Here is a 27,107-nt window from a genome sequence, read left to right on the forward strand (position 1 = left end):
CCATACTGATTTGACATCCCGCCTGCTCCCTGGGCACTTTCGGCTTTGGGCACCCCGGAGGGCTCCACCAGCACCCTCTCGCCCTCTGCGGGCGGCAGGGGGGTGCCTGCCGATCTCCCCCAGCCCGGGACCCCCCTCGCAGTGCTGCGGGGGGGCCGCCGGCCGCCTGCACCTCCCAGCTCGCTGCCTCCAGCGCCTCCCCGCGGCCGACACGGGCCCCCCCCGGCCCCGAGCCCGGCGCCGGCCCCCGCCCCGCCGCCTCCTCGCTCCTCCTCGCGGCCGCGGGATTCCTCCGGCTGCGTTTTTGGGGCCGCCCCTTCGCACCCGGCGGCGGAGCGGGACGGCACGGCACGGCACGGCACGGCACGGCACGGCACGGCGCTGCGGGAGAGCGGCAGAGGCGAAGCGGGGCGAGGCGAGGGGGGCTGTCCCCGGCTCCCCTCGGCGGCGGATGCCCGGCGGCCGCCCGCAGCCCCGGAGCCCCGAGCGGGGCCGCGGCCAGGCGATGGGCGGCGGGCGCTGAGCGCACGGCGGGGCGCGGAGCGGGGCAGAGCGCAGCGGAGAGCAGGGCGGCGATCCCCGGCCGGGGCTGCTCGGCCATGCCCTTCGCCAAGAGGACGGTGGAGCCGCAGAGGCTGTGCCGGGCGGACGAGAGCCGGGGAGCCCCGGCGGAGCCCCGGGAGCCGGGGGCGGCGGGCGAGGAGGCGGCGGCGGCGGTGCTGATGGTGCTGGACCTGTGCGCCGTCAGCAACGTGGCCCTGTCGCGGATCCTCCGGCAGCTCTCCGACGTGGCCCGGCACGCCTGCACCCTCTTCCAGGAGGTCGAGGCTGACATCCAGGGCACCCACCGCCGCGTCCGGGCGCTGCACGGCCGCATCGCCGGCCTCCAGGGGGCCGTGCGCGGCCTCGACCCCAAGCAGGAGGCAGTGCGTAAGTAGCGCGGCTCGGCTCGGCTCGGCTCGCAGGGAGCCTTATGGAAGGGGCTGCCCGCCGGGGAGGGGGCGAGGATGGGGCGCAGGCGGCCGGGGGGGGTGGTCTGCTGCGCCCCCCTTTGCTGGCCGGATCCCCATCCCCGAGGGGGATGCTTGCCCCTTCGGAGGTCGAAACCCTAAGGGCTGAAGCTGAAACGGCCACCCCGCTAGGCAGCAATGCCCAAAGCACCTCGTCTCTCTGCGGCTTGCCATGTAAAATAAGGAAGTTTGGTTAATGACTTGTGTCTGTGCCGAGAGTGGCCCTGAACGGCCGGGGAGGGAGGGAGGGGACGAGAAAGATGAGGGCGATCCGCCGCCTCGGTTATGAGCGCGGAGGGCTTGGATCCTGCTGCTTGCTTCTCCACCCGGGCTATAAAAGCGGTGACAGGCTGCGTAGTGCTAGCAGCTGCTGATTTCTGCTGAACATTGCTCGTGTTTACAGCAGCCTAATGGTTTTGTGCTCTCACTGACGCAGACGCTTCCCCAGCGCTTGCGACTGTCTGCTCTCCGTAGGTAGGGCTGGGTACCGGAGGTCCGGAGCGGCACAGATCGGTGCCAATCCTGCCCTCCTAATGTCTGGCTTTGAAAAAGCAGTGGCTTCAAAGGGGATTTTGGCTCAGTTTTCTGCTTTCTGCTACTCCCCTCAAAATCCCGCGTATCTCCGGTGGGTGTAAAGAGGTGGGTTTACACCGGGGTAAGCGAGAGCGTGCCCCCTTCTAGGTGGTTTTAATGAACGTGCCATTTAAAAAATCGTGTTCTGCATTTCCCCCCTTCGAGGCACTGTGGAAGAGAAGTAACTCTTCTAGGATCAGCGAAGCTGTACTGATTAACAAAACCAAGCCATAGGTATTCGGAGCTGTTTAAACTAGATCCTGGGCAGCTGCACGATGACTTTGCCGACGATACGTTAACATACATCAACTCCAGGTCAGCCCGACGGAGGCTTTCTGTGGTTTCAGGACTAGCGTGCAGTCAGAGGAGAGAGCTGGGCTGTGATTGGAAACTGCGGTGAGCAGGAGGGCTGGCCGGTGTGGTGAGGGAACTGTCTGAGGAAATGAAACTCCTCGTATCACGTTCGCATCTGCAAGTCTTCGGAGCCGAGTAGCTGCGCGCACACGCTAATGGAAGCGAGAGCAGAGCTTAGCCCGTCTAATCCACACGGCTATTTTGCTTTGTGGGTTCTGCAAGTGCAGCTTGTTTTCAGATCACGGTGCAAAACCGTGGTATTACAGCACAGCTATGTCATGCGCTTAATTGGAGAGCCTGGCTTTTCCCCTGAGATGATAAACGCAGAGTCCGCATTTATGCTCATTTTCTGTTTTCCTTTAAATCCTTCACTTTTAGTTATGATCTCCTGCGGTCTGGCTGCTGCTTCTCCTCTCCCCTGCATGCAGCACAGCGTGCAGTGCAGTGCTGCTGCTCTTGCTGCAGATATCCCTCGGGCTGGCTAGCCAGGGGCTCCTGCATGGTGCTGCCGTGTGCTGCTGCCCATCCTCCCGTAGGTGTGTGTCCTGCCTCCAGCTGTGCAGCTGCTCGCAGGCACATCGCCCGGCCCTCATCGCACTGTGCTGCACGTGCCCGAAGCGTGACAAGACTCCGCACCCAGCCAGTGGGCATGGCTGATCAACTTGCCACACGCTCTGGCTGCTCCTCTTCCCCACCCAGTGTTGGACCAGGACAGCTGCACTTGCGTGGTGCTGCAGCTGGACATCGCAGCTGGGAGCCTGGAGCTGAGCTGCACCGTGCTGCAAGTCTTCTCCTCTCATCCTCCAAATCTGTACATGTCCACGGCAGCTCCTCCATTTGGCCTGCAGTCTGTTCTGTGCTCCCGAGGGCCTGATAGAGCTGCCTGGCAGGAAGCTGCCCATCCTTGCTGTGGCGTGTAACGAGAGCATGCGTTCTCCTTCCTAGGCTGACACCTCCTCCTTCATTGTTACTTTCAGCAAAACTATGCTAATGTTTGTTTTAAGCATGAAGTGCCTACACATTTCATTCCTGGCAGCATTTCACTCCAGTCACAGGACCCATTTGTTCTCTTCAAAGCAACAGAGCAAGCTCAGGTCTGCCTTACCTTACCAGCCTCACATGAAGGCATGCTGACTTCTACATCCAGCAGCAAACGTGGGGACAGTGAGGTGGCTTCGGGGCTGCCTTTTGGTTGTCGGGTCCGAGTACCACATCTAAGAGTAAATCGGAACTGACTGGAGATTTGGGCTCATGCCACAAGGAGCAAGGTGGTGGTAGGCACCCGTGTCCTCTCTGTAATGGTGGCACCAAACTTGCTGAGTGCCTGGAGGTGCTTGTCTGCTCGGTGTATTTACCGAGGTGCTGCATACTGGCATGTTAGCCTAACAGCAGCACGGCCCACATGTACATTTTTTAAGTTCTAGGTTACAAACTACTGGGCTATCTCGCCACAGTGAGATGTTCTTGGTGTTATCACGCCAACTGCAGCACAGTGATTTGAGAGTAATGCTACCAGACGTGCCCTAGATATTGAGCCGTGACATTTGAAGGCCTTTTTCTCCGCGCTTCGTAAGCCAGCTGGATTCCTGTGATGAAGGGATGGTCTGGGCAAGGAGAAGGAAACGATGGGACAGATCCATCCCAGCAGCTAATGGAGCCAGTGGTTACAGGGGGCATCCCTTAGCCCGATCTAGTCCATGGCAGTAACAGACATGATACCAATGATACCAAGGGGAAGGAGGTCGGGAAAGGAGCTCTCTTGAAAATAGCGTATTGTACAATTTCATGTCATAATGGCATATTTTACATCAGAAATTAGGTATTGTTGCATTCATATAAAACACTGGTGTTGGATCCAGGGAATATTAACAGAAAACTGAAATGAATTAATAACAGCGTTTTTCTAGTAATGCTTATCACCGTGGCTGTTGTTTTCCTGGGGACTTTCCATTCTCAGCTTTGTTGCTATTGAAGTGGTAAAGATTTGCAAGACTGGGTATGCTTTGCTCTAAGAAAAGTGCTTGAACTGCTTTGCTGAGCTGCTGTTGGAGGGATTTACCTATGTGTTGCTCTTTTGGTTCGGGCACCGTTCGGAAAGTGTGATTGGAGAGCTTGTTAGGCACAATAAAGGACAGATTCTGGGCAGTCACAAGCAGGTCATCTTCAAAAACTCTGGGTCCCTCACCCCTGCCTTCCCAGATGCTGCTGGTCCTTTCATCTTTCTTACAAGCCTCTGGCCAGCTAGCATCTTGCAAATATGAATCCTTTCCCACCCTCTGACTGGAAGAGAAACAAGGGTGAGAAGTGTTTTCCTGCTCAGCTCCTGAACTAACTGCTTTGCCCTTCTGCCACTCTAAGTACTTCGCTGCTTTTCATCACGATCAGCTCCAGGGTCTGCTTCTAAAGCAGAACCATGTGGGAATAACATGACTGTTGTCAGTCTTGCTGTTGCTTCGAGTTTTCTTATTAACAGCAAGAGAAATGAGCAGTGTGATAGTAGTTTCATAATCGTGGTAACGCAGAGCCGTAGAAGTGCTGGATTCGTGTGTATGCTTGGGACTGACTGCCTCTGTCTGCACTTGGAGAGACGATTCCTCCAGATCTGGCAGTCTGAGTGGAACACAGTACTTCTCAGAACCTGACAAGGTCAGCTATCTTGCTTTCTGAGTAATCAATAGTGACTGGGCAGCAGATTTTCAAGCCCTGGTTAACAAGATCGTGTTTGCACCCTGGCATCCCAGAGAATTCCATGCATTCCAGGCTTTTTTTCTGAAAGCATCAATGTGTTACCAGAAGCAAATCTTCCTGAAGGCTGTCTCCTTTCCAGCAGTTGCTTGTTGTATCTTCATTGCACCACTTTTCCATTCCCAATTTTCCTAAGTGCTCACATTTAGTAATACAGCTGCTTAGGAGTGTGGGCATCCCCTGTGTTACTGTGTCCCTCAGAGGTCCCCACACCTCTGTGGTGAGCTCCCCGATACTTTTCTTTACAGAAGTGACAGGATTGAGATAAAAAGGACAGCTGTGAACTGGTTCTTTATCATTTCAGGCTCTGCATTAATTTATTCTATTTCATTGAAGTCAGTTACTGGGAACAGCCTGGCTAGTTTCACTTTTGCTTTTGGTATGTTTCTTTGGGATTTTTAGATTGTTGTGTTGTTGTTGTTTGTTTATTTTATTTTTTACACACTGATATAGTGCTCCTCTGTTCGGGTTTTGAGCACTGCAGGGGAAACGTTTAATCAATTGTAAGGTTTTGGTTTGCTTCTGCTGCAGTTCTACCATTTTTACAAAACATAGGTTGGATCCAAAGCTCAGCAGATTATGCCTCTCCTCCTTCTTGGCTTAATGCACTGAAACCTCAGTGCCAGCTGAGCCTAGAAACCTGCACCCTGGTTCCATCATAAGGCCACCCCAGGTTAACTGCTGGTGGTCACGCTTGCAGAGATCTTCAGGAGAGTACAGAAGACTTTAAGAGTAGGTGCCCCATTGTAAGAAAAAAGAAGCAAGTTTAGCTTGGGTAGGTAAGTGCTGCACTTTATCCCTGCTTCGCAAAATCCCAGGGATTTCAAAGTGCAGTTTCCATTGTACAGATTTCCTATTGTGCTGAGGCACAACTGTAGACCCCCACAGGTTGGATACATTTACACAAAAGCGTCTCTGGTACTGCTGGAAACAAATGAGAGTAGATTTCTAGTTTCCTTTAAGCCTGTATTGTAGTGCTTTATAGTGCATAAGCGCATCTGTGTGTAAGGGTAGCTACACTTCCAGAAGCATGCGCTAATGTGGTTTGGGACATGAAGCACGAGAATGTATTCACAGCTCTCTTTGTACATCGAAATCATATTCACTGGCAAGTCTTCATCGGGTGCATAACAAAACCTCCGAAGAAAAACAGAATTGTACGATGGATGTAGTAATCAATTGCCTGCACCCATCCAGATGGAATGACACAGCCTCTTCATTTGTCCTTTTGAAAGTGGAGGAGGGCTCTTATCTGTTTTCTTTTTTTTTCCGTGTATGTTTTTTATTTTGGGGGGTTTTGTTGGTGCTTTTTTTTTTTTTTTAATTTCTTTTCTTTTCTTTTTTTAGGTTTTGTGCTTGCTGTCACTTATTTGCTTGTTTCATAGAGCTCTACTGTCTGGTGCACTTGACTGTACTTTTCCCATTAACGCAAATAACCCGGGTTGTGGGTGTGGGAAAGTTGGATAATTTCCTGAGTGCTTGGCTTCTTGCAGAGGGCTGGTGTCAAGTTAGCAAGAGTCTGCAGGAGTGGGAGGCCAAACCATTGGTTTTCCTGTTTACCTTTTACTACTGTCAGAACAACAAAGAAATGTAGGAGGAAAAACCTGCTAACTTAAGCATCCCATTTGTACCTTGCCCATGACATTAGATAGAGCGCCGTCAGTTAGGAAAAAGATTCCTTATCTTTGTTTACAGAGTAGCGATAGAAAACCTTTTACACAAGAGCATGACCGTACGGAGCCTGGGGTTGAGAGATTTTTCTCATCCATTTAGTACGTGATAGAACATACGGGGAGGAAATTTGTCAAGTCTCTTTGGCAGAGACATAGTGCTTTCGAAGCTGTTGTCACCTTCAGTCACGTTGACTGGTGTAAAGCAGACTCTGGCATCTTTGCAGATAAAAGCAGGGTATAAAACCCTTTGTCCTCTTGAGGTCAGTGGGACCATCAGTGGAAAGGCTCCAAGACCTCAGTGCTCAGGTAGACTTGCTAACCTGGTACAAAATGGTAACAGATGAATAGCAGGTGGCTGTGGTTTTCCTTTGAAACCATTCCCTGTTAAACAGATGTAAATCTTCAGGAATTTTGCTGAATTGCATTTACTTGGTCTTCCGCTGGCGTGTTATAGAAGGCCTTTACCTTCCTGTAGTTGCTTTCCATCCCACAAACAATACTTAAACTGATGTAAGAGATTTGAAATGTTTGAGGACTTTTGTTGCTAGATGGAGAGCCTTCTCGACAGAAGACCTGAGATCCAGTTATAGCCAAAGCTGGAATCCCACCTCACTGCAGCCACAGAGCTGCGCAGTATCGGAGCCATTAATGGAACTTCCTTCTGGCCCATACTCATGCACCAAACAAGGGTCTCCTGAGTGTTTATTGAAATCCAGATGGAAACAACTCGACTCCTTTAAGATCAGTGAGGTCTCATTTACCCAGGAGTAAGACTGCAGAGAAAATGGAACCAGGCCAGCAAGATGCTTGCACTTACTGTGGATCTGATGACATAACACGAATACTTCACAAAGCCCCTTTAAAACTCCCTGCTTCTGTTTGAGATCTTTTATAGTTTGATGTATATGGAGATGTGAGACGAGTGTTCCGGTGAAATCAGCAGAGACGTTCCCACTTTCGGTTGGTTCTTCCTGCTGATACGGGCGAGATCTGGAGATTAAGAAGCAAGCAGGCTCTGATAACTTACTGAGGACGTGGGAAGGTCATTCACCTGTTTATTCACACACATAAAAGATGGTGGTTTCTCTTTATGAAAGATGAAGGGCCTGGAGTGTTTCCAAAAACCCTATTGCGTAATTCTCAAATGTCCTTGGACTGAGGGAACGATTTGCAGGAGGCAAGTATAAATATACGGCACCTGATATAACGGTGCCACTCAACTGCTCTTCTGGTTCAGCAGGGTAGCGCCAGCTGTTTGAAGAGCCCCCAGTCTGACACATTTTCTTCACGCACGCCTAGGTGTACTGCACCCAAATCAGAGACCCACGAGGAACTCCTGGAAGCAACGTTACGATGCCCAAAGTGGGGAAAAAAATATGACCAGCTCATGGGAGTAATACGCACGTGCATTTTAAAAGCATCGCCGCACAGCTGTGTGGTCTCCTGAATCAGAGAGCTGGGATTTTCAAAAGCTGCTCTCTCCAATCACTTGGCATCTCCGTGTAATCGGAATCTGACATCAGACTCTCCACTGGAGCTACTCGAGCTATTAGGCTGTGAAGAGCAGAAGCTCTCTGTGTTACTGAGTGTGTGCGTGGGGGGGGGGGGAGGTTTTTCACTTCCTTTGATGTATTAGCATCAAGAGAGGGAGTCTTAGCTTCATTCCTAATTGCTTCTCGTCTTTGAATTTATACACCAATATGTAAGTAACTGCAAAGGGAGATAGCAGAATTTATAAAAAGTTCAAAAAGGCAGGGCTTAGAGCATGATTAAAATAAAAGATAGCATACAGTGCGTGCTGTTTTGAGCTGAAGCATCTCCCCAGCATACTTTCCATTTCCATTTTCATTATATCTAACTGCTTCTAATGCGCTGCTTAGTTTAACAACTGGCATGTTTTTAGGGTAGATTTTATACGAGATATACACCCACTGTGTTCTTAACTTGAGACTTTAAATTGCAGTATCTGTATTGGACAATCTTTTCTTACACCTTCTTGGCTGAAGGCAGGAAGAAAGCAATAGCGATGGGAACCTAATTAAGCCCATGGTTTAATTACACCAGGAGTTGTGTGCTTGAAATGCTGCTAGATTCAATGAGTGCTGTGTGGCACTGCCATGCTAAGTCCCAGCAGAGAAAGGCATTTTTTTTTTTTAATTTTTTAATGGGATCACTGTAATTCTTACAAAGCCACTGTGGGTTTCCCTTTCTTTTCAGCCGCGGAGGCAGTTGGACTTTGAGCTATAGCCACTCGGGCTGAGTCCCTGAGAAAGTTCGGAGGAGCTGTCTTGCTAGCGTGTGCATGTGATTAAGGAGAATGAGCATGGGGCAGTGTGTTTGTGCTATAAATATGCATAGCTCGCTCGGGCCTCTACAGCTTTTCCCCTGCCTTCTCAAAGTTTTTTTGTTAGCTTGCTGATGTTTGAAAAGACTTTTAAGCTGGCCTGGAGGGAGGGCACGCTGAGGGGAGAAGGTGCTGATCCTTCTCCTTGGAGCCGTGAACCAAGCAAGTCATTTTGGGGAATGAATTATGTGGGGTGCATTGAAAAATTCCTCTCTTGGCACAGGCTTTGGACTGCTTTAAAAGCAAAACTGGTTTCTCTATGGATGCTCTGTTTTGCCTGTGTGTTTTGGTTTTGTTTTCAGAAAAGCTACTACCAAGCATTGTTCTCTCCAGTTTGTGACTGCCTGTGATTGCAGAAATGAGATCTTGCTGATGGTGATCAGGATAGGCAGCAGTAACTTGCTGTGATGCTGAGAGGCATGCTTTTTGTAACACGGTATGCATTTCACTGTGGCTGGTATTTAGTGAGACATGATAAGGAGTGAATTAATTTTAAGTGAAGTGAGAGACTAATTATGATTAAACACTTTCCATGCAAATCAAAATGGGTCCAAGGAGAGGGTACTGCCCAACTCCATTTCCCTCACTGAACCTGAAGTCTTGGTCTCCCCAACAGATTGCATGAAGTCTTGCACACAGCATGCCAAAGCTGAATTTTCCCTGTAGGATGGATTATTCTGACAACACAGCTTTTAGCCTGGTTTCTTACTGAAACAAGAATTAAGGGATAGCACACTCTGTGAGTGTGTAACAGGGGAGGAGGTGGGCATACCTATGTATCTCACAGCAGCCATTCAGAAATTTTGTATCTGTTATTCAACTACAAGCTCAACTACATTGCCACAGGATAGGAATCATAAAAGAGGCTGCCAGGTAAAGGAGAGAACAGAATTGCTGCTGCATTTGAAGGATGGGCTTGCTCCTTATTAGACACCAGAAAATCCACAGGGAAAGAATCCACTATAAATGCTCCAACCCGATTAAAAAAAAAAAAATGTGCTCCAGTTGGAGCTCACGTTTTCTTCAATGTGAAAGTCAGTCCTCTGCACAACATAAAAGCTGGAGAAAACCAGGCTTCATTAGTTCCGCTGCTTGCAAAACTGCTTGTTCGTGTTCCTCTTTCCCCTCTAGAATTACTGATTATTTCTTTCCAATTTTAGTCTTTTTTTTTTTTTTTTAGGGGGTGGACAACTTATGCCTTGAATGACTTTCCTTTTGGGTCACCCTATATTTTGCATCTTTTTTCATGATGGTTTCATTAAGGACACACCTGCGCCTTCACTGTTTACCTCCATTTTAACAGTAAAGGCAACCCCCTCTCACCGTGAGAATGAGCAGTGTTAATTTTTATGGCTGTGGTTTATTCTCTATTGATTATCTTTAATGTGGTGCTGTCTTGTTCAGTTAATAAACTACTGATAACCTGCTAATATTTAATTAACCACCATCCCCCAAACGTAACCTGCTTTTAATAGACATTATAAATGCATCCATTGTGGCTAGCACATTAAAATCACTGTTTTAAGTTCCTTTACTTTGAAATTGTGCTCTAGCTGAAGTATATTCTGTGGCAATCATCTTGTCATTACTCTGCTAATAGCCTAAAATAAGTATCACTACTTCATGATTTCAGCAATATTTTTTGGCCACTGTTATAGCTCCCACAGGCTTGATGCAGCTTGGTGCCCAGACAGAGGACAGATAAGCTGTGTTCTGGACAAAATCCTCCTAAAGGAGAACGAGCAGGCTCACCTGAAGGTCTGCTGGTAGCTCTCCATCACTGGGAGGAAGCAGCAGCTCAGCTGGTGTGAGTTGGTACCCAGGGCTTGTGAGCCATCCCTTTGGAGCAAGAGTGGCAAAGCATTGCTTGTTGGAATGCAGGTCATGGAATCACAGAATGGCTTGGGCTGGAAGGGATCTTAAAGACCATCCAGTTCCAACCCCTCTGCCATGGGCAGGGACACCTCCCACTAGCACAGGCTGCCCAGAGAAGCTGTAGGGTCTCCTTGGAGGTCTTCAGAAGCTGCCTGGAGATGGGCCTGGGCAGCCTGCTCTGGCCTACAGGTACAGGGTGGAAATGAGCAGCACCCCTGTTCGAGGAGTGTTGGGTCTGCAAGTGAACAAATACATTACAGCTACCTTCCACGTCTATAATGTGGCTATTCATTTATGAAATTGTTCAAGTGGAACTTAACACAAATTATTAATGTAGATTAGAGGTATTTTTCATTTATCTCCTTGTTCCTAGGTGCTGTGCTGAAGAACCCATCAGAATGGCAATTCGTTAAAGGAAATGAGAGGGAAGTGCAAAATATTTCAGCTCAGAGAGATTATTTTTTTTCCTTTCTGGAATTTGACTTGCTGATTGGCCGTATGTCTGGCCTGACAAGCAGCATCTAGCACTGTGAGACTAAAGGATTCCATTGCCATAAAACGAACCAGCATGCAGACCTTTCCTAACAATAGTTGCAACTGAAGAGGTTTGGACAGCATTTTCTTCCTCAAAATCCTGTGTGTCACTGGAAGAGAAACACCATTTTAACTGTCTGTATACACAGAGGTAAAGGAGGAAGATGAGTGGAAAATTTGGGCAAGATAACATTGGTCACTGAGCTTCAAGAAGCTTAATAGAGGGGAGAAGAATTTTTACAGCTGTATCAGCAGTGAAGTGCTGAAAACATGGGGAAAATATTCAGTATTATAGCCCTTATTACAAAGTTAATAGTCAAAGGTAACTGATGTGTCTCATTCTTTGCCTTTTTGACTTTGTGTCCAAAAGCATCTTGTGGTGGAGGTCACTTTCTTCCCTTCCCATCCCTCTCACACTGGAAGATTAATCCAGCCTTGAGAGGTTGTTGTGATATTGTTGCAAAATCGTCATCAGGATGTAATGGGTGATCCTGCCCCAGAAATAGGGTACATCTTGCTCGGGGATGTGGGAATGATGATGATTTTTTGTTCTTATTATTCTGACTTGCAGAAGTGAAGCCTTTGCTCTTGAATCAATTGCTCCCACTATATTACAGCAAGAATTGAAAAATTAAAATGTAGAAAACCTCAGCCTAGTTCATTAAATTAATTCTTCGAAGAGAACAGATGGGAAAGTGAAAAGTAAAGTGATGCAAGTGTACAGCGTAGTTTGCAGATTCACCTAAGGAATGTTGTACACTCATATTTACTGTTTCATGGAAATGTCTCCTCTGTTCCCTTTTGAGGCAGTCCAACCTTGGGCCTGTTTAAATACGTCTCTGTAGAAGTTGGCACATGCTGACTTTTTTTGCTGCAGTCTGTTCTTCTGCAGCTTCTTGATTCTTGTGGCATGAGCCAGATGGACAGATCCCTAGAGCTGAATGCTGGATAACATAATTAAATGCTCTAGTACTGGAGGCTGGAGCTGGCTGAGTCAAACTTTGGCCAACACTTCAATACTTCTTGGTCCAAGATATATCTGCTGTGTCAAAGTAGTTTTTGTTTGTTTCTTTCAGACCATAGTACTTGGGCATGAGGATGTTAAATTATATACCAAGAACGTTTTCATCTGTGTGACACACAGCTCTCTCTACTACTTCATGTCCTGATTGCACCACACGAACATTTTACAACCTTGTAGAGCTATGTGAAAGCCTACCTGATCTTTATTTTATTTTTTTTCCAAACCTGTCCAGACATTTTTCTGTTGCATTTTGGAGCTGTGGATGTCAGCTGTGAGTGTCACCTGAACCCCACTCCCTGGAAGCCTCATGCTTGTGCTCTCCTGCCCAAGCACCCTGGGGGCACCAGGATGTGACTCTGCAGGTCTCATTGTGAATTTGGGGTCTGAGGAGCCTGGTTTCATACTGATGGGGAAACCAGGTCAGAGGTCTGTCTGGTGTCCTGCACCCTTTTTCGTTCCTGCTTTCCTATGCCATTTATAGCGAGGGAAATGTCTCCCACCTCCCCTTTCTTGACATGCCACTTCATAGCTTCAGGGGCGCTGAGCAGCTGGTGTTTCTCACTGGCTTCACCTATGCAACTCAGCAGCTTTCTGAGGCAACAGTCTCCCCTGCACAATGTTCATGGGCAGTGGTGTTGCCCTGCTTTGGTGTAGCTCAGCCTCCAAAGGTGCTGTGCCAGCGAGGTTGCGTGGGGGGAGAGTTGGCAGCAGGGCGGCACGGGTGAGGAAGCTGTCTGCCCTCCTGAAAAGACCACTCACTGAATCTGTGTTTGTATGAGCTGCATGACACAACACGGCTTGTTTAAAATAGCTCGGATATTTCTGGGCTCTATTTAGAATGGGCCTGAATCTGGAGATCATACTCCTCCTGAAAAAGCTGCATCAAACGGAGATTGTTTGTCTGTTGGTCCCTAAGTACCCTCCCTGTCTGTTCCTTCAGTTTCTGCTGAAGAAACATTAGTTAGGGCAATAATTAATTTTTCCATAATGTTACTATGGATTGTTGTGTTCATAGCAGGGAGATAATTACAAAAAAAAAAAAAAAAGGAAAGAAAAAAAAAGGAAGGAAGGAAGGAAGGAAGGAAGGAAGGAAGGAAGGAAGGAAGGAAGGAGGGAAGGAAGAAAGGAAGAAAGAAAGAAAAAAAGAAAGAAAGAGAGTGTTAGAGCAGTTGCATGAACCCTAGAAGAGCCAGCTGAGGCGACCAGTGCCTCTCCTCTGTTTTTACTGCCAGGGCAGTTTTCCATCAGGAAAACTGGCAGTTTTCCATCACTCTAAACGTTAGGCAATCCATCCCATTGTAAGGCGGGTTTGTCTCTTGCTGTTGAACAGAGGAGTTTATAGATCTCATGCTTGGATGAGTCCCTTAACTCGTGTTAAACACCATGGGGTGAAGCACGAGTACTGCCATGGGCTCTGTAGGCCTTGGTTCTTCAGCTCTGTGGCAGGCCCATCCCTTCTCCTCAGGGGTGATATCACGCAAGGAATGAGGATGAGTTGGGCTGGTCTTTCTGGTGGTGGATACTGTACAGTTACCCAGGCTTGCTTTGTCAACAGTGAGCAATTTGCGGGACTGACAATTCTCCACATCAAGAGTGCTTCGGTCCTTCATGGACAAACGCTTCCAGCTGTTGATGCCATTTTCCCTAGTGAAGGTAATACCTCTAGGTGGGGTATTCCATTCTTCCTTTAGTAAGCAGGATTTCTTGTTGCTGAGAGCCACAGATTTTTCCCCTTGAGGATCAACCTGAAGTTGGACTGAAGTTTTTGCAGTTACCAATCTTTCTTTTGAGGCTTGGATCATAGAGAGTGAGCTTTCTTAAGTTACAGACAGCATGTCCTGGTTAATTACAGTCATGTAAAGATGAGGTTGTACCGTGGGACTTGGTTTAATTAAAAAACGGTGCTGGGAAGTTTAATAAATGTCTGATGTGTTCTATCTGGCTGCCGAGTGCTAACGTTGCAGTTCCCTTCAGGTGCGCTCTCAACTTCAGTCAGAAAGAGCCAACTGAGCTTGACATCTGCTCTAATGAAAGGGGAGGATGGATTTTCATTATCTGTCCAACCAGGCTGGTGTCTGGCATTGCACTTTTCACAGCTTGGGCTTGTATGTGGGCTTTGGGAGAAGCTTTGTGCGGGTAGTAGAGTCAGAGGAAAACTCTCAGTGTGGTATCTAAGGCTTTCCCTGTATAATGGAAAAATCGTCATTGTGCACATGAAGTATGGACCTGGAAGAACTTTGCGTGGGTAGTCTTATTTTGATTCTTCTCCCCCTAGACCCATCGAGCCTTCCCACTCATGTATACTGAAGCCTGTCATCTATTTAACTTGAGCTTTTCTAATAATTGCAGATAATATACAACAAAACCAATAATAAAGTGCATGCATATACAATCTCTCTGATCTGTAGAAGCCACAAGATCTCCTAGACATGCTTTTTGTTAATACTGGCTTGTGAGAGACCTAGCACTCCATGATGCCCATCTGTTACCAGCATGTTTAAATGTGATTAATGTGAAAGTTGCAAGAATTGCAGATAGCTTTTGCTAGTCTACAACAGAGTCTGTCATTGCTAATCTTTCATAGTATTAAGAGCTTAACATAGTAAATCTAATGTTATGGAAAGCTGTAGCTTTGCTTTGGTACCATCACCTTACTGCATTATTAAGCTAATATTTCCTTTTCTTCTATAGTTCATAAGCACAGTAGAGGCAGTGTAGGTACTGTAGGTACATTCACCAGCAGAAGAATATTTAAATGTTCATATATCTATGAAGGCTCTCAAGAAAGGGATGCTACAGCATAAAAGGACTCAGGAACATTGAATTTATTTGGGATTCCTGAGCAGTGCTGGCCGGAGCGGGTTGCATTAGGTGTCAGCTCTCCGCTAGAATCCTTGAAGAGGCTGGGGAAGTCACAAGCGATGTCTTGCCATGATAATTCTTTTCCATGACCAGGTAGAAATTAGAAATCATTTTAGCCATGACAGCAGGCGTGCCTCCCCAGTAGTGCTGATGGTGCTTCATCAGAACTGCTGTGTCTTTAACAGAGAGCGAGGGCAGGGTGAGCAGTGTTGTGGAAGGAGCCGGGACTGCCTGCTGGAGCAGGTTGACACTGCGGGAAACAAACAGGGGAGGACTCAGGGAAGGAAAATTGCTTTCTTCATATAGCTGCTTGTGTTGGAAAGGATCAAAGAAACCATAATGAGTCAGTATCTTTCTTTCTTTCTTCCCCCCCCCTTTTTTTTTTTAGAGAAAATTTCAGAAGAATGATTCAATTAAATAGTCTTTTCCTCAAGAGCTGCAGGTGGCTTGTAAAGTGTAATTAGATCCTCCTTACCTTTTAAACCCGGATCTACAGCTTTGTTCATTTTGGTGTGTGGGGGGGAGTGCGTGGAGTTCCCCATTCTTGGATTCGCACTGGGAGGTTGGTAGAGGAGAGGGCTTGTTATAAAACTAACCATTTTGTGACATGATTACAAGGTGCTTTTGGTTCCAGCAGGGGCAGCAATAGTGCTTTGGTCCCGGCATTTCAAAACTGCTTTTAATCCGTAAGATCATCAGGTGCTGTAGGACAAATTGAGACCTGCCTTTTGCTGAAGCACTCCCTGACTCCATCACACACAGCTTCTTCATAGCAGCCCAGCAGCTTGTCCACATCCAGTCATTGTAGGGAGTCAAAATCAGATCAGATCAGATAGGATAGTGCTTTCAGAGGGGTAGTTACAAAGTGTACAGTCCCAGAGATCAGACCGGACTCTATGGGATTTTCTAGTTCTTTTGTGTACCCCTCTATAATCCAGTCTTTGAAGCATTTATGAGCTCAAGGTGCCATGATTAAAAGCTTCAAGCACCATTCTTTTTCATTTAGCCTCTAAGAGGATAGGCACCGATTCCACTGCTCTGAGCTGTTATGAAGGCTTGCAGAGAAGACAGACCCCATTTGCCTTTTGTAGGCTGTCAGTCAGACCAAGTTCAGCGAAGGGGCTTTCTCCCTTGCGTGGTAACACACATCGTTGAGACGATGAAACCATTCAGTTCTGGACCCTGAGGGCTGCTGTGGCACACCCTGGGCCTGTGGTTTTGGGTATTGCTCCTGCCCTGTGCTGTGGGTTGGAGAGTGACATCCAGTGTCCTCACTCTGTCCTCAACAGGAGTTCATATACCAATGGCTTGAAGTAGTGAGCTGACATGAGGAGCATGCAGCAAGTAATCAGTCTGGGACCCTGTTTTGCTCTGCCCCCTTCCCTCAGCTCTTTGCAGGGTTTGGCTGATGTTCCATGAGAAATCCCAGCAGCTTCCAGGATGGTCTTTCAAAGCTTTGCAAAGCTGTGTGTGATAGTGTAAAATCTGTTTACAGGAGTCATTAGGGATCAGCTCCACCCTGTACTTGTGTTGCTGGGGTATCCCTGGAAAAGGCTACTTTCCCATGATTTGGGGGAATCTTTTAGACAAGGGAGAAGAGGGAAGGGTCATTCATCTGCACCTTGAATGTTCACTTAGTTTTCAGCTCACTTTTTCTGCTGTTAACATGTCTCCACATTTTAGGAAGGATGATTCAGTAAACAAGTGCATGTGTGTTTGTCTTCGGTGCCTGCCTACTCAGGCAAGGGAAGCATAATTTAGCTGCTAGATAGTGCTGATGTATCAGAATTGGCAAACACTGAACACTCCTGCTACTGGATCTGCCCCAGTTGCTTGATGTGCAGCGATGAATGGATGAACATTCACCAATGCTGTTGCACAAACAACCAAGTTAATAAAAAGCAGCTGATTATGTCACTGCACACTGTAGAAACTCCAGAGCAGCACTGAGATTATTTAAAAACAGATGTTCTTATCTGGGAGCTCTTAGAAAGGTAGAACAATGGTGTTTAAGGAAAAAGAAGCACACAACAAAACTCAGCAGAACAGGCACAAAACTACATCCATACCTTGTCCTGAAATGATTCAACAGGGAGGACTTTTGTAAGAATTTTTGTCTTGGTGCCTTAGCCTGGGTCTGAGTTTGAAAGTGGACTTAGCTTTGAATTGTGTCACTGATAACTGGAGCCGCGCTGGCATTCTCCAACAACAGAATTAACTCACAGGGATTTTATTTTTTTTATTTTTTAAGGGGACGCACTGGAAAGAAATAGCAGTTGGGAAGGGAATGCTCTGTGAAAACTGGAATTATACAAACCAGCTGTCTGGCCTCACATAAAATTATATCGGCCCTTTGTACCTCCGCGTAAGTGGTATTTAACCCTTGCTATCATTACGGTGTACCGCCGAGACGGATGAACTTCCTCAGCTGATGCCTGAGCGGGGCCTGGGAACAAAGCAGGGGCTGATGAGATTGTAAGAGGATGCTGGGCTGTCAGCAAGGCCAACCGTTAGTTCATTATTCAGGCAGACAAAGCTTCGTGCCCTCATGAATCACTTCTGTGTTTTTTTTCTTTCTTCCCCTCTCCGAGGTAGCTCACAGAGAGAAGCAGGCACGTCCAGCAGTCACAGAAAGCTGGGTTATTGTCTCCATTAACGTTTTTCTGCCCTCTGGAGGCAAACGCTGTCCTGTTGCATATGGCCTGGGCTGCACCAAGGCTCCCTGCTCCCCAGGGACTGGCACATCTCCCCGCACAGCCCCTCCAGTAACTGTGAAATGCCTGGGAACAACGGGCAGTTTGGGAACCCCCCCAGCCTTCCTATTGCTGGAGGGGGCATGAACGCTTCCAGAGAGGTGTTCCAGGGCCATGGGGGCAGCCACATGGGATGCAAGGGGTTCCTGCTGTAGTGGTGGTGGGAGCAGCCCCAGGTCTCTGCTGCTGCACGCCTCGGCTGTTGCAGTCTGAAGCAGCACAGGGCTCTGGGGGGGATAAGGAGAATTCTTCCTATTCTTCTGTGGAAATGGGGAAAATGTACTCGGGAAAATAGTTTTGATCAGAAAAGCTGTGGCTGGTACCAGATGGCTCAAGCAAAAAGTGCAAGAAGGAGTGTAGTAGAAAGTAGTAACAGCTGCCCACACATGATGCGTTATCCCAGAGAAGGCAGGATTGGTTTCGACAGGTCCCCTGAATCATCAGCATTTCTAGCTCTTCTGTGTAGTTTTTTCACTCCGTATGTTGTCATTGCACATGATACTATTAATTGAGCTTGCTTTTTTATTATTTTTTTTTGTTGTTGTTTAATTCTTTTAAATTCTTGTCCTCACTGATGAAATGTAGCCAGCAGCTCCACAGGTTACCTGTGTATTGCCTGGGAACTCTGTGGAATTGGTTTCATTTCTCTGAATACTCACTTGTTCTTGCATTACAAAGCTGGATAATTAAAGAATCCTGGAATTCCTTCTCTGTGCTATTCATTACTTTGTGTACCTCTTTCATGTGCCCTTATATCTAAATTAAACACATCAGACCTCTTCAGTCTCTCTCCATCTGTAGATCTTTTCATGCCACTAATTATTTTTATAAGCTGTTTCTGGGACTCCTCTTTTATTTCTCTGTATCTTTCACCACTCGAATGAGGCTGCAGGCAGCCGTCTCCTTATGCGCATGCATTCTCTGAGTGTGTTTCTCTTCAGTTTCTGTCTTTGCCCTCCCTGTTTCTCCAGGCTCAATGCTTCAGCCTTTGCTAATTGTGCCGTCTAATCCCGATGACTTCAGCCATTGTAAGTGAAGACTACAGAATCCTTCATTTATATGTATTAATCTGACAAATGACTAAAGCTAAAGGCCTGAGCATCTTGGTTAGCTGCCATCTTCATTTGCTAATTGTTAACTCACTTGAAAGACCTTCTTCTTTATTAAAACACAAAGTATGGTCTTTAAAGAACAGTGTTTTGCAAGACGAGAAAGCTGTGTTTGTTTTGAAAAGAAGATTTATTGGGATGATATAATTCAGCTTGTGCTATCTCACCTGTTTTTCCTCAGGGAGACCATCAATCTTTATTAACATTTCTTAATCAAAAGATAAAAATGATAGACAAATTCCAAAATGGGATGAAAATACTAACAAGAGCTGAAAGAGCAATCCCTTCCTTTTAATACCTGCTGAAACGGAATTCAAAGAGGAGCTAGTTTGCCACAGATGTCTGGGATGACAGCAGTTTTGTGGCTCCAGTTCTGTTTAACTGGAGATTGGACAGAAAGCACAGCAGTGCATGGGTCCCATCTGGAAGGATTTATCATCTGAACTCCTAATGCTAGGCTTGCAATCTTTTTGCAGTCACATGAAATAACTTTGGGTGGGTCCTGGGTCTGGCTGGGTCCAGTTTCTCTCCTTACTTTACCATTGCCTGCCCTGAGCAGCCTCTGCACAGCTGATGCTTTCCTTTTCCATCAGGCTCAAAAATTTTCTCTCAAAATGGGCTGATAGAAAAGCTGCCCGGTGCAGCTTTTAAACAGGGGAAGAGAAGACCTTGAAATGCTTTCAAGGAAAAATGAAGCTTGCCAAGTGCTTGAGGGATGAAGGTTTCAGAGAGAAGCTGTTATGCAGACCCCCAGCTATTGTTGCGGGGACTTTTGCTGAAGCAGTACCAGTTGGGCCTGTAGTGTTGGAGTTTGCTTTTATTTTGAGAGAACACTCCAGCAGCAGTCATACACAAATGGCTCTCCTGTGGCTACCTGAGATCTCTCCTCACCCCAGAAAACAGCCTATGATACTTGCCCTCTGTGGGAGAAAAATACTTCCTCCGTGCATAAGTGAAGAAAAAGGTTGTTTTCAGTAAACCATGCACTCATGCTTCCCTTCGTGTCTTACAGACAGAGAAGTGGCAAATGGGACTGAAAAAAAAAAAAAAAAAAAAAAAGATTGTTTCCAAAATTCCTTTTTTCTTTTTCCATTTCCATAAGACATAGCCTTGTGATCCCAGCAAGGAGAAGAGCTGGGGCGATAGTGAAGCATTCACTTTGACTGTGGTCCTTAGCAGAGTTTGAACAGTGTGATCTTAGCTGTAATGTCTAAAATCCATAGATACATACAGGCACGTTATATATCCATCCATCCGTAAGTTTAAAATGTTATATCTTCAGTTAATAGACTTATTCATACATTTTAATTTCTCTTTAAAGATTCTTTGCAGCCGTTGGTATTTTACTGCATATGGAAGAAAAGGGCAAAACCCAAGCTTTTTCTCATTTGCAGATAAAGGGTAGTACTACTGTGATCCAGTGATTGATTTTCTTGCTTGTCTCACTAGCCATGAATCAGTCCACAGCTCTTCAGCACTGAACAATGCTGGGTCAGGGTTGAAACCGCGGACTGTGTCAGAGAATCAGGGCAGGAAAACACATTTTATGATTTGTTTTTCCTGTTTGATCTAACGCAGTACATTGCACATGTTGAAGCTAAACAGAATAAGCTTTGTAATCTCTAGTGCATGGCATTAATTTATTCTGCAAATAGGCTTTGATTAACAAGGCTAGGTACTGTTGACTTTTGGTCACTGAAAACAGTGATTTTTTTTTAAATGCCTAATAAATGGTAATGTGCAAGAGTACTTATTTTTAACACAGAAACTAAAAAGTGAATGCTCATAAAGCAAATGAGCCCTGGAGCACTGGAAGAGCCATCTTGTGTGGGGCAGTGGCAGCACACCTGGAATTTGTGCAATGCAGTGTAACTGTTCCCTGAGCAGAGCTGCCAGGTGGAAATACAGCAGACAGGCTTGGGCCACATCTTTGCTAGAGAGCAGCTGTGGCCTGCTGGCTTGAGAGTAGCCACCTCCAAGGTAGTCAGAAATGTCATTTCTTCCTGGGTTGAATCTCCTAAATGTCTTTTTGTATTCATGATAACACGGTATGCTTGGGAGCAAATGAAAAGCACATACAGCCATATGCTTTAAGCTTGATTTTCTTCTTTTGCCATGTCTTTGTGGCAAAGTTGTTAACTTTATTTATTGGTTTGTCTCTTTATCAAAGAGAAATCAGCTGTTTTTAGCAATAGACATTTTATCTCAAAGATGTTCACCAGCAGTGCATTCTGGTCCAACACCAGGAGCTAGACTGTGGTGGTTTTTTGGTTTTGTGTGTGTGTGCTGTTGTTTGTTTTGTTTGTTGTTTATTGTTGTTTATCCTGTGGGAAGTTACAAAATATTCCCTTTCTTCATATGTGGATGCTTGTCCCAGGGTAGTTGGTGAAGGAGGCTGCATCCTGGGCCAGCCTTTGGTACTGTGGATTCTCTTGCCCATGCAAAGCCCCAGGAGGAGTTTCTGCTAACAGCTGGAGGGATCCTAAGGTGAGGAATGGGGCAAAGCACAGCTATTTGTGTTAGTCTGTTCTTCTCTAGGCCTCTTACTCTGGGACCACAGAACCTCCAGTGCCTATGGGCCACTGTGATCACACAGAGCCGATGTATAACATTTCCCAGGAAAGAAATGACTGTAAATAAAATGTTCAAAAGGAACTAAGAGAAAGAGGGAGATTGGAATGGGCACAGAAGTCTCAGAGAAGGCAGGTGTCTTGTTTTAAACAGGGGATGCATATTTTTACAGAGGCAGTCTTGGTTGAGCCTTTCTTTCAGAGAAGTCTTAAAACAGTGTTGGTCTTTACACGGCAGTACTTAAGGTTTAATTAGGTTCCCATTCTGGGTCTGAAGGGAGATGGAAGGGGTATTCAAACTCCAAAGGATATGATTGGAAATTGGACTAGTCTGAGGAGGGAATAAAGTCTGCCTTTCTCTCTTTGTCTCTCTCTGGAGTACAACAGCTGGTTGGGGAAATTTACTTCTCATGATTGAGTGACCTGATTTTGTCTCCCACTTGCACAACACAGCCTCTTATAAGAAAACGGCTAGTCTTAAATTCATACATAATTGCACAGCAGGGAGACGGAGTTTAAAAATGCAGATTCTTGGGTATTAAGCAGCAGAAATCTGTTTTGAACCCTTGAACTCCCTTTGTTGTTTAAATGGCCACCTACAGAACCCGGCTGTGGAGAGCAGCAGAAACACAGTAGCTTCTTTTATGTGGAAAAAAGTATCTTCCCCCACCCCTCCTCTTTTCCCCTCCATTCTGAAATGAATGTATACTCCATCCTTATAGCAGAGGGCACTAATTATGGAACTTGACTATGTACGTCTAGGCTATACAGAAGCAGTAAATGAGGGTATATTCTGCTAATCAGTGCTGCTGAACTTGGGCACAGTGTTATCTTTCTTTTCTTGAGAAACTGGGTTATTTGTTTCATCTTACTTTCTTTTTTCTTATGAGCCCAGTATGCACAACCCTCCTCCTATCTGTATCAAAGGGGCTAGTATTTACATCTTAACCCTCAGACATTCAAAATACAAACTCTTGCTACAATTTCAGCAGTTTACCAGAACATAGAATATATGCACCCTACTGTTGCTGTCCTCTATATTAATTATATTAAGTGCCATAGATGTAAATATGCTGTGAATATGGTTTTATGGAGCCTGCATTTGTATTTTATCATACTTCCCAATGTCTTAATATAAAGGGCAATGCTTGACAAACATGCTGTGAGCAACCCACATGAATATCAGCAAGAAAATTAAAACAATGTGGGATACTTTATTTCATGCAAATGACTCCTAAACCTTCTGTTTTGCAATTTTGCATTTTTTCATATTAAAAATTAATATATATATAACGTTATAATATATATAGTTTATATGTATATAACCTAAGTTCAAACAAATCACCTTAACTATGTGTTGAAAAACAAATTTTGTGGAATGGATGATTTTGAGATAAAAATCCTTACTTCTTGAAGACACCTAGCTTAACACATACCTGTGCTTCAGAGCTATTTTCTTTTACTCTGCTTAAGCTAAGGTAAGATGAAGAAAAATATCCACACTGGGAGGTTTAACTCTTTCATAGTTGTGTTATTGTCCCCATGCTGATGCAGAACTGAGTGAAGTGGTATTCTAGCTCTGCTGGGGATTTCCTTAAGCCTTTTGAAACATTTTGGGAGATACTGCAGGGTGAAAGTGTCTGTCTTGAATTGACAAGTAGGCAAAGGTGATGTTAATGATGTTAACATGGCAACTTGTTGCATACAGTACACGATTATGAGGTGCTGGTTTAGAGCCTGAATGGCCTGAACTGAGACAATGTATCCCGCAGCAGAACAGCCATCGGCTGGGAGTCAGTCACCAGCATGTGTGGATTTCTCATTTTGATGAATGTTCATCTGGTTTAAGGTTAAGAATATCAGACTAACTGGTTCTGTAGCATTTCCCAGTGCTGCTGGGTAATACCTTGTTACATCCTCCAAACTTATTGAAGGGACCATCTTACTTTTTACCCCAAGGGCAGTGCTGCTAGATGTGGAATTCCTAGCTCCAAAAGTATTTGTCTTGGAGAAAGCCTGAATACCCTGGCTTTGGAAAGTGTGGTTTGAGAGCCCTGTGTGATTTCTATCCAACTTGGAGCAGGCTGGTCCTTATCTTACATTGAGCTCCCATGCTTGACTTCTGCTTGCTGCTTCCTAGCAGCCAGGCCTGTATTTCATATATGTTTAAGTAGCATCCTGTGATGGACCATACTTACCAGAAGCAGCTGCATCTGGTGGAAGGGGATTGCTGTGATGCAGCTGGGGCTATGCCACATCACAGAAGACTTCTAGTGAGAGACTGGTTTGCTCAATGGCAGGCTGTACAGCCAGAGACATGGTTAGAGTACTTCTCCCAAGTGACCTACTCTCTGGGGTGCATCTCCATATCCATGATGTGACCCAGGACTTTCCCATACATTGGGAAGGAAGATGCTTGAGAGGTCTACTGGATGGGCATAGTGAACTGTTATAGCCAATCTATGACCCGCAGCACTGTCCAAAATGTTTCTAGGCCCATGATATGTCCCCCCATTGTGTTTTGTTGTTTGTTTTTGGTTTTAATGTGTTTTCTTATTTTCTCTTGCAAGCAGAGAAATGTTTTTGTACCAACTCTGAAGCATTAAGAGAGATTGCTTTGGAGCCAAAAAGAAGCACGTAAACCAGCTGATTACCTGTTCCACATTGAAATTAGAGTTTGTTTTCTGACCCTTTGTCACTGTGTTATGCATGTAAGAAGCCTAGGTGTTGGCTGTGGCCTCTGAAAGCTGAGAATGAATTAAACATTGAAGCTAAGGGTACTCTATAAGGTCTTCATTGCTTTTAAGTGAAAGCTATGTAAGAGCAAAATGCTGTACTTTCTGGTAAGTCTAGCATGCAAATGAAGCTAAAGCATTTTGTGCTCATCTAGTCTGCTACAAGGTTGTTGTCCTTGAATGCAGCTAACAGTTATTTTATTAACCTTTTTGGCTTTGTGCTAGCATAGGCTGTTGAGAGTTACTGTTGGTAGCTGTTTGGAAAAGAACACTGATGGAAGGGGACCTTGTAAAACGGTAGATGAACTGTTGCCCTTTGTTCATGGCTTGCTGACAGCATGTGGGCACTGTTGCCAGCTTCTGTGATTTTATTGACCGTCTTTAGAGTGCCAAAAACTGGAGTCATATGTTCATTTGAGCATCAGCTCTCTCTGTTTAGAAGGAAGAAAGTTACTAGCCTGTCTAGTTGTAAACATTAGTATTTTGAACTCTAGAAGTTCACAGCCTGAAGTTAAATGAAAAGGACCACACTACCATTTAAAAAGCAAAACACATACAGCCCTGATACTTATATCTGATTGTTATGTATGCAGACTTTGTTTTAGGAGCCAAGAACATTTGACTACTGATCTTTGAATACTGGGAGTTGGCAATAATGGACAGAGATTAGTCTATGTTCTCCCTTTTAAGGTGAACTTACTTGGAACTGATCTCAGCACCTTAAAATAAACCCAAAACATAAATAAATGCTAGGTTGTCTGTCTGGAGGACTTCCTGATAGGCATATCGTTATGTTTTCGGCAAGTACAACAAAAAGGCAGTTTCCCATCCTACTCAAAGGGTTATTGCTGCTGCATTCACTGTATGCTTCCACATTTTTTATTTTTCTTTTCTATTTCTTGTGAGGAGATTTTGGTAGGTTTTGCTGTTTAATCTGAAAGTGGTACTGATGTCTGGCACTGATAGTACCTTCTATTCTTGCAAAAAAAAAAATAAAATAATGAAAAATTATAGAAGAGTAACAGTTAAAAATGGTTGAATTTTTATATCTTTCTTTCATAATTGGACAATGAGTATGACACCACTTAGATATTTTTCTCATGACATTCCTCCTGCTAACTCATTTCTTTTTTTTTTTTTTTTCTCCTTTTGCAAAACACTCTTCTTTAAATCATGTAAACTCATAAACTGGTGAGTAGACTAACTTAAAATCATTCTTCAATTTGTGAGTTAGAGGTTGGTTTTCACAGATATAACTCTTCATTAAAACACAACTCTTGATGTTCAAGTCTCCATCTGAATGTGTTTTTTAGTAAGGGCATTGGAATACCACCATCACCAATACAGTTGTCCATGTACAGCCTGAGTAATATAATCGATGCTTTAAGGATTAGACTTTTAAATAGATATGTTTGGGTATATTCTTAAATCTGTCTAGTTGTGTATAAACCATTTTCTTTGATCGAATGAATCTTAAGGCTTGTGAGCTTGGCTTCAGGCTTCAAAATACAAAAGGCTTTTTGCACAGCAATTGATAATAAAATGACAGTAACCGTTTTGGATTCAGCAGTAGACCTCTGTTTCTTGGCATTAATAACATTAAATTTATTCTACTTTTGTGGCATATGCTGTTTTTTGTTTGTTTGTTTGTCTTGTTTTTTTTTTTTTTGTTTTTTTGTTTTTTTTTGTTTTTTTTTTTTTTGTTTGTTTTTTTGTTTTTTTTTTTTTGGCTTCAGCAGAACTGAAGTTAATCAAACACAGTGTGTTTTGCACCCCCATCTCAAGATGAGGTTTTGTCTTCCCTTGCTAAAATGGGGTTTTGCTGAGTCTGAAGACCCTTAAAACCAGTAGGAGGCCCACTGATGTCAAGAGCTGTTGGAACAGGATGAAAATGGAAGGCAGAAACATGAGGAGACACGAGGGGAAAGAGACTGCACCAGCCCAGGCCCAGGCCTCTACATCAGCCCCAGGGCCACCAGCCCGTGCCCCAGGGAGGCCACAGCAGGCCCAGGCTCCGTCTCCCCACAGCCCTGCCCTGCCTGACCCACCTGTGGGCCTATGCCCCAGCCTGGCCTTGGCCTGTCCCTGTCCCCAAGGAGGTGCTTGGAGCACCAGAGCTGCCCCGTGCCTACAGCTGCCTGGCTCAGGGGATCTCTGTACCAGCTGCCCCAACACGTTAATGAAACACTAATTTGGGACTGTTAAAATTTGGGGTTGGTTTCCCCTGACCTTGCAAGCAGGGAAGGCAGTATGCTGTTTCTTGTTGTAAAAGCAAGGGCCTTTTTTTTTTTTTTTTTTTTTTTCTTTCCCGAACTGCTAACTGCAATTGTTTATATTTTACAATATTATTACTCCTGTTATGAGCTGCCTAAGGCAGCCACATCAAAGTACTGCAGAGCGTGTGTGGTGCCAGCTCAAATAATGGCAACAAACCCTGGTCTCTCAAACCTTGGTTTGATTTCATTGTTTAAATAGGAAATGAGCTAGTGTGATCCCTCTGTCTGCGAGGTTCTTTGACTACAGATCATTGTTCTGGCACTCAAATCCCTATTTTAATTAGAAAAGAAGGAAATACTTTGAGCGGATGCTTAGATAAAAGCTGTGAATGATATTTATCACTCTCTTAAGGAGTTTTCTTTCAATTTAAGACCTCACAGCAAAATCTGCTCTGAGGACTTTCTCTCTTTCACTTCTATTTAAAACCTTTGAGTCTCTTGTTGGCTCTAAGGCAGCTGAAGTGATTGCACTGTTGCCCCAGCTTCTGCCAAATGCCCTGGGTGAAGTTCTGGCCTCACATATGTCTGTCTGTCCAGGGGAGCTTTGTCATCAATTTCAGTGAGGCCACAGTTTTGGGCGTTGTCTGCACAGACAGATTTAAGGAGTGGTCCCTCATGGGAGACTTTTATCGTTGGGTGGCTTGAATCTCTCATAACCAGCTTTGGATGT

The 27,107-nt window shown here is 45.3% G+C and overlaps 1 protein-coding gene across 1 annotated transcript in view; it reads left to right on the top strand.

Moving 5' to 3' along the window:
• The first annotated feature begins 347 nt into the window (after nucleotides 1–347).
• Nucleotides 348–27,107, top strand: part of NHS (NHS actin remodeling regulator) — a 245,298-nt gene continuing 218,538 nt past the window's right edge. Inside the window, exon 1 of the mRNA XM_082765869.1 lies at nucleotides 348–930. Within this exon, the coding sequence (XP_082621995.1) occupies nucleotides 600–930 (331 nt within the window). The 5' untranslated portion in view covers nucleotides 348–599. The remainder of the gene's footprint in view (nucleotides 931–27,107) is intronic.

This window comes from Aythya marila (genome assembly GCF_965140915.1).
Source record: "Aythya marila genome assembly, chromosome: 1".
NCBI classification, from domain to species: Eukaryota; Metazoa; Chordata; class Aves; order Anseriformes; family Anatidae; genus Aythya; species Aythya marila.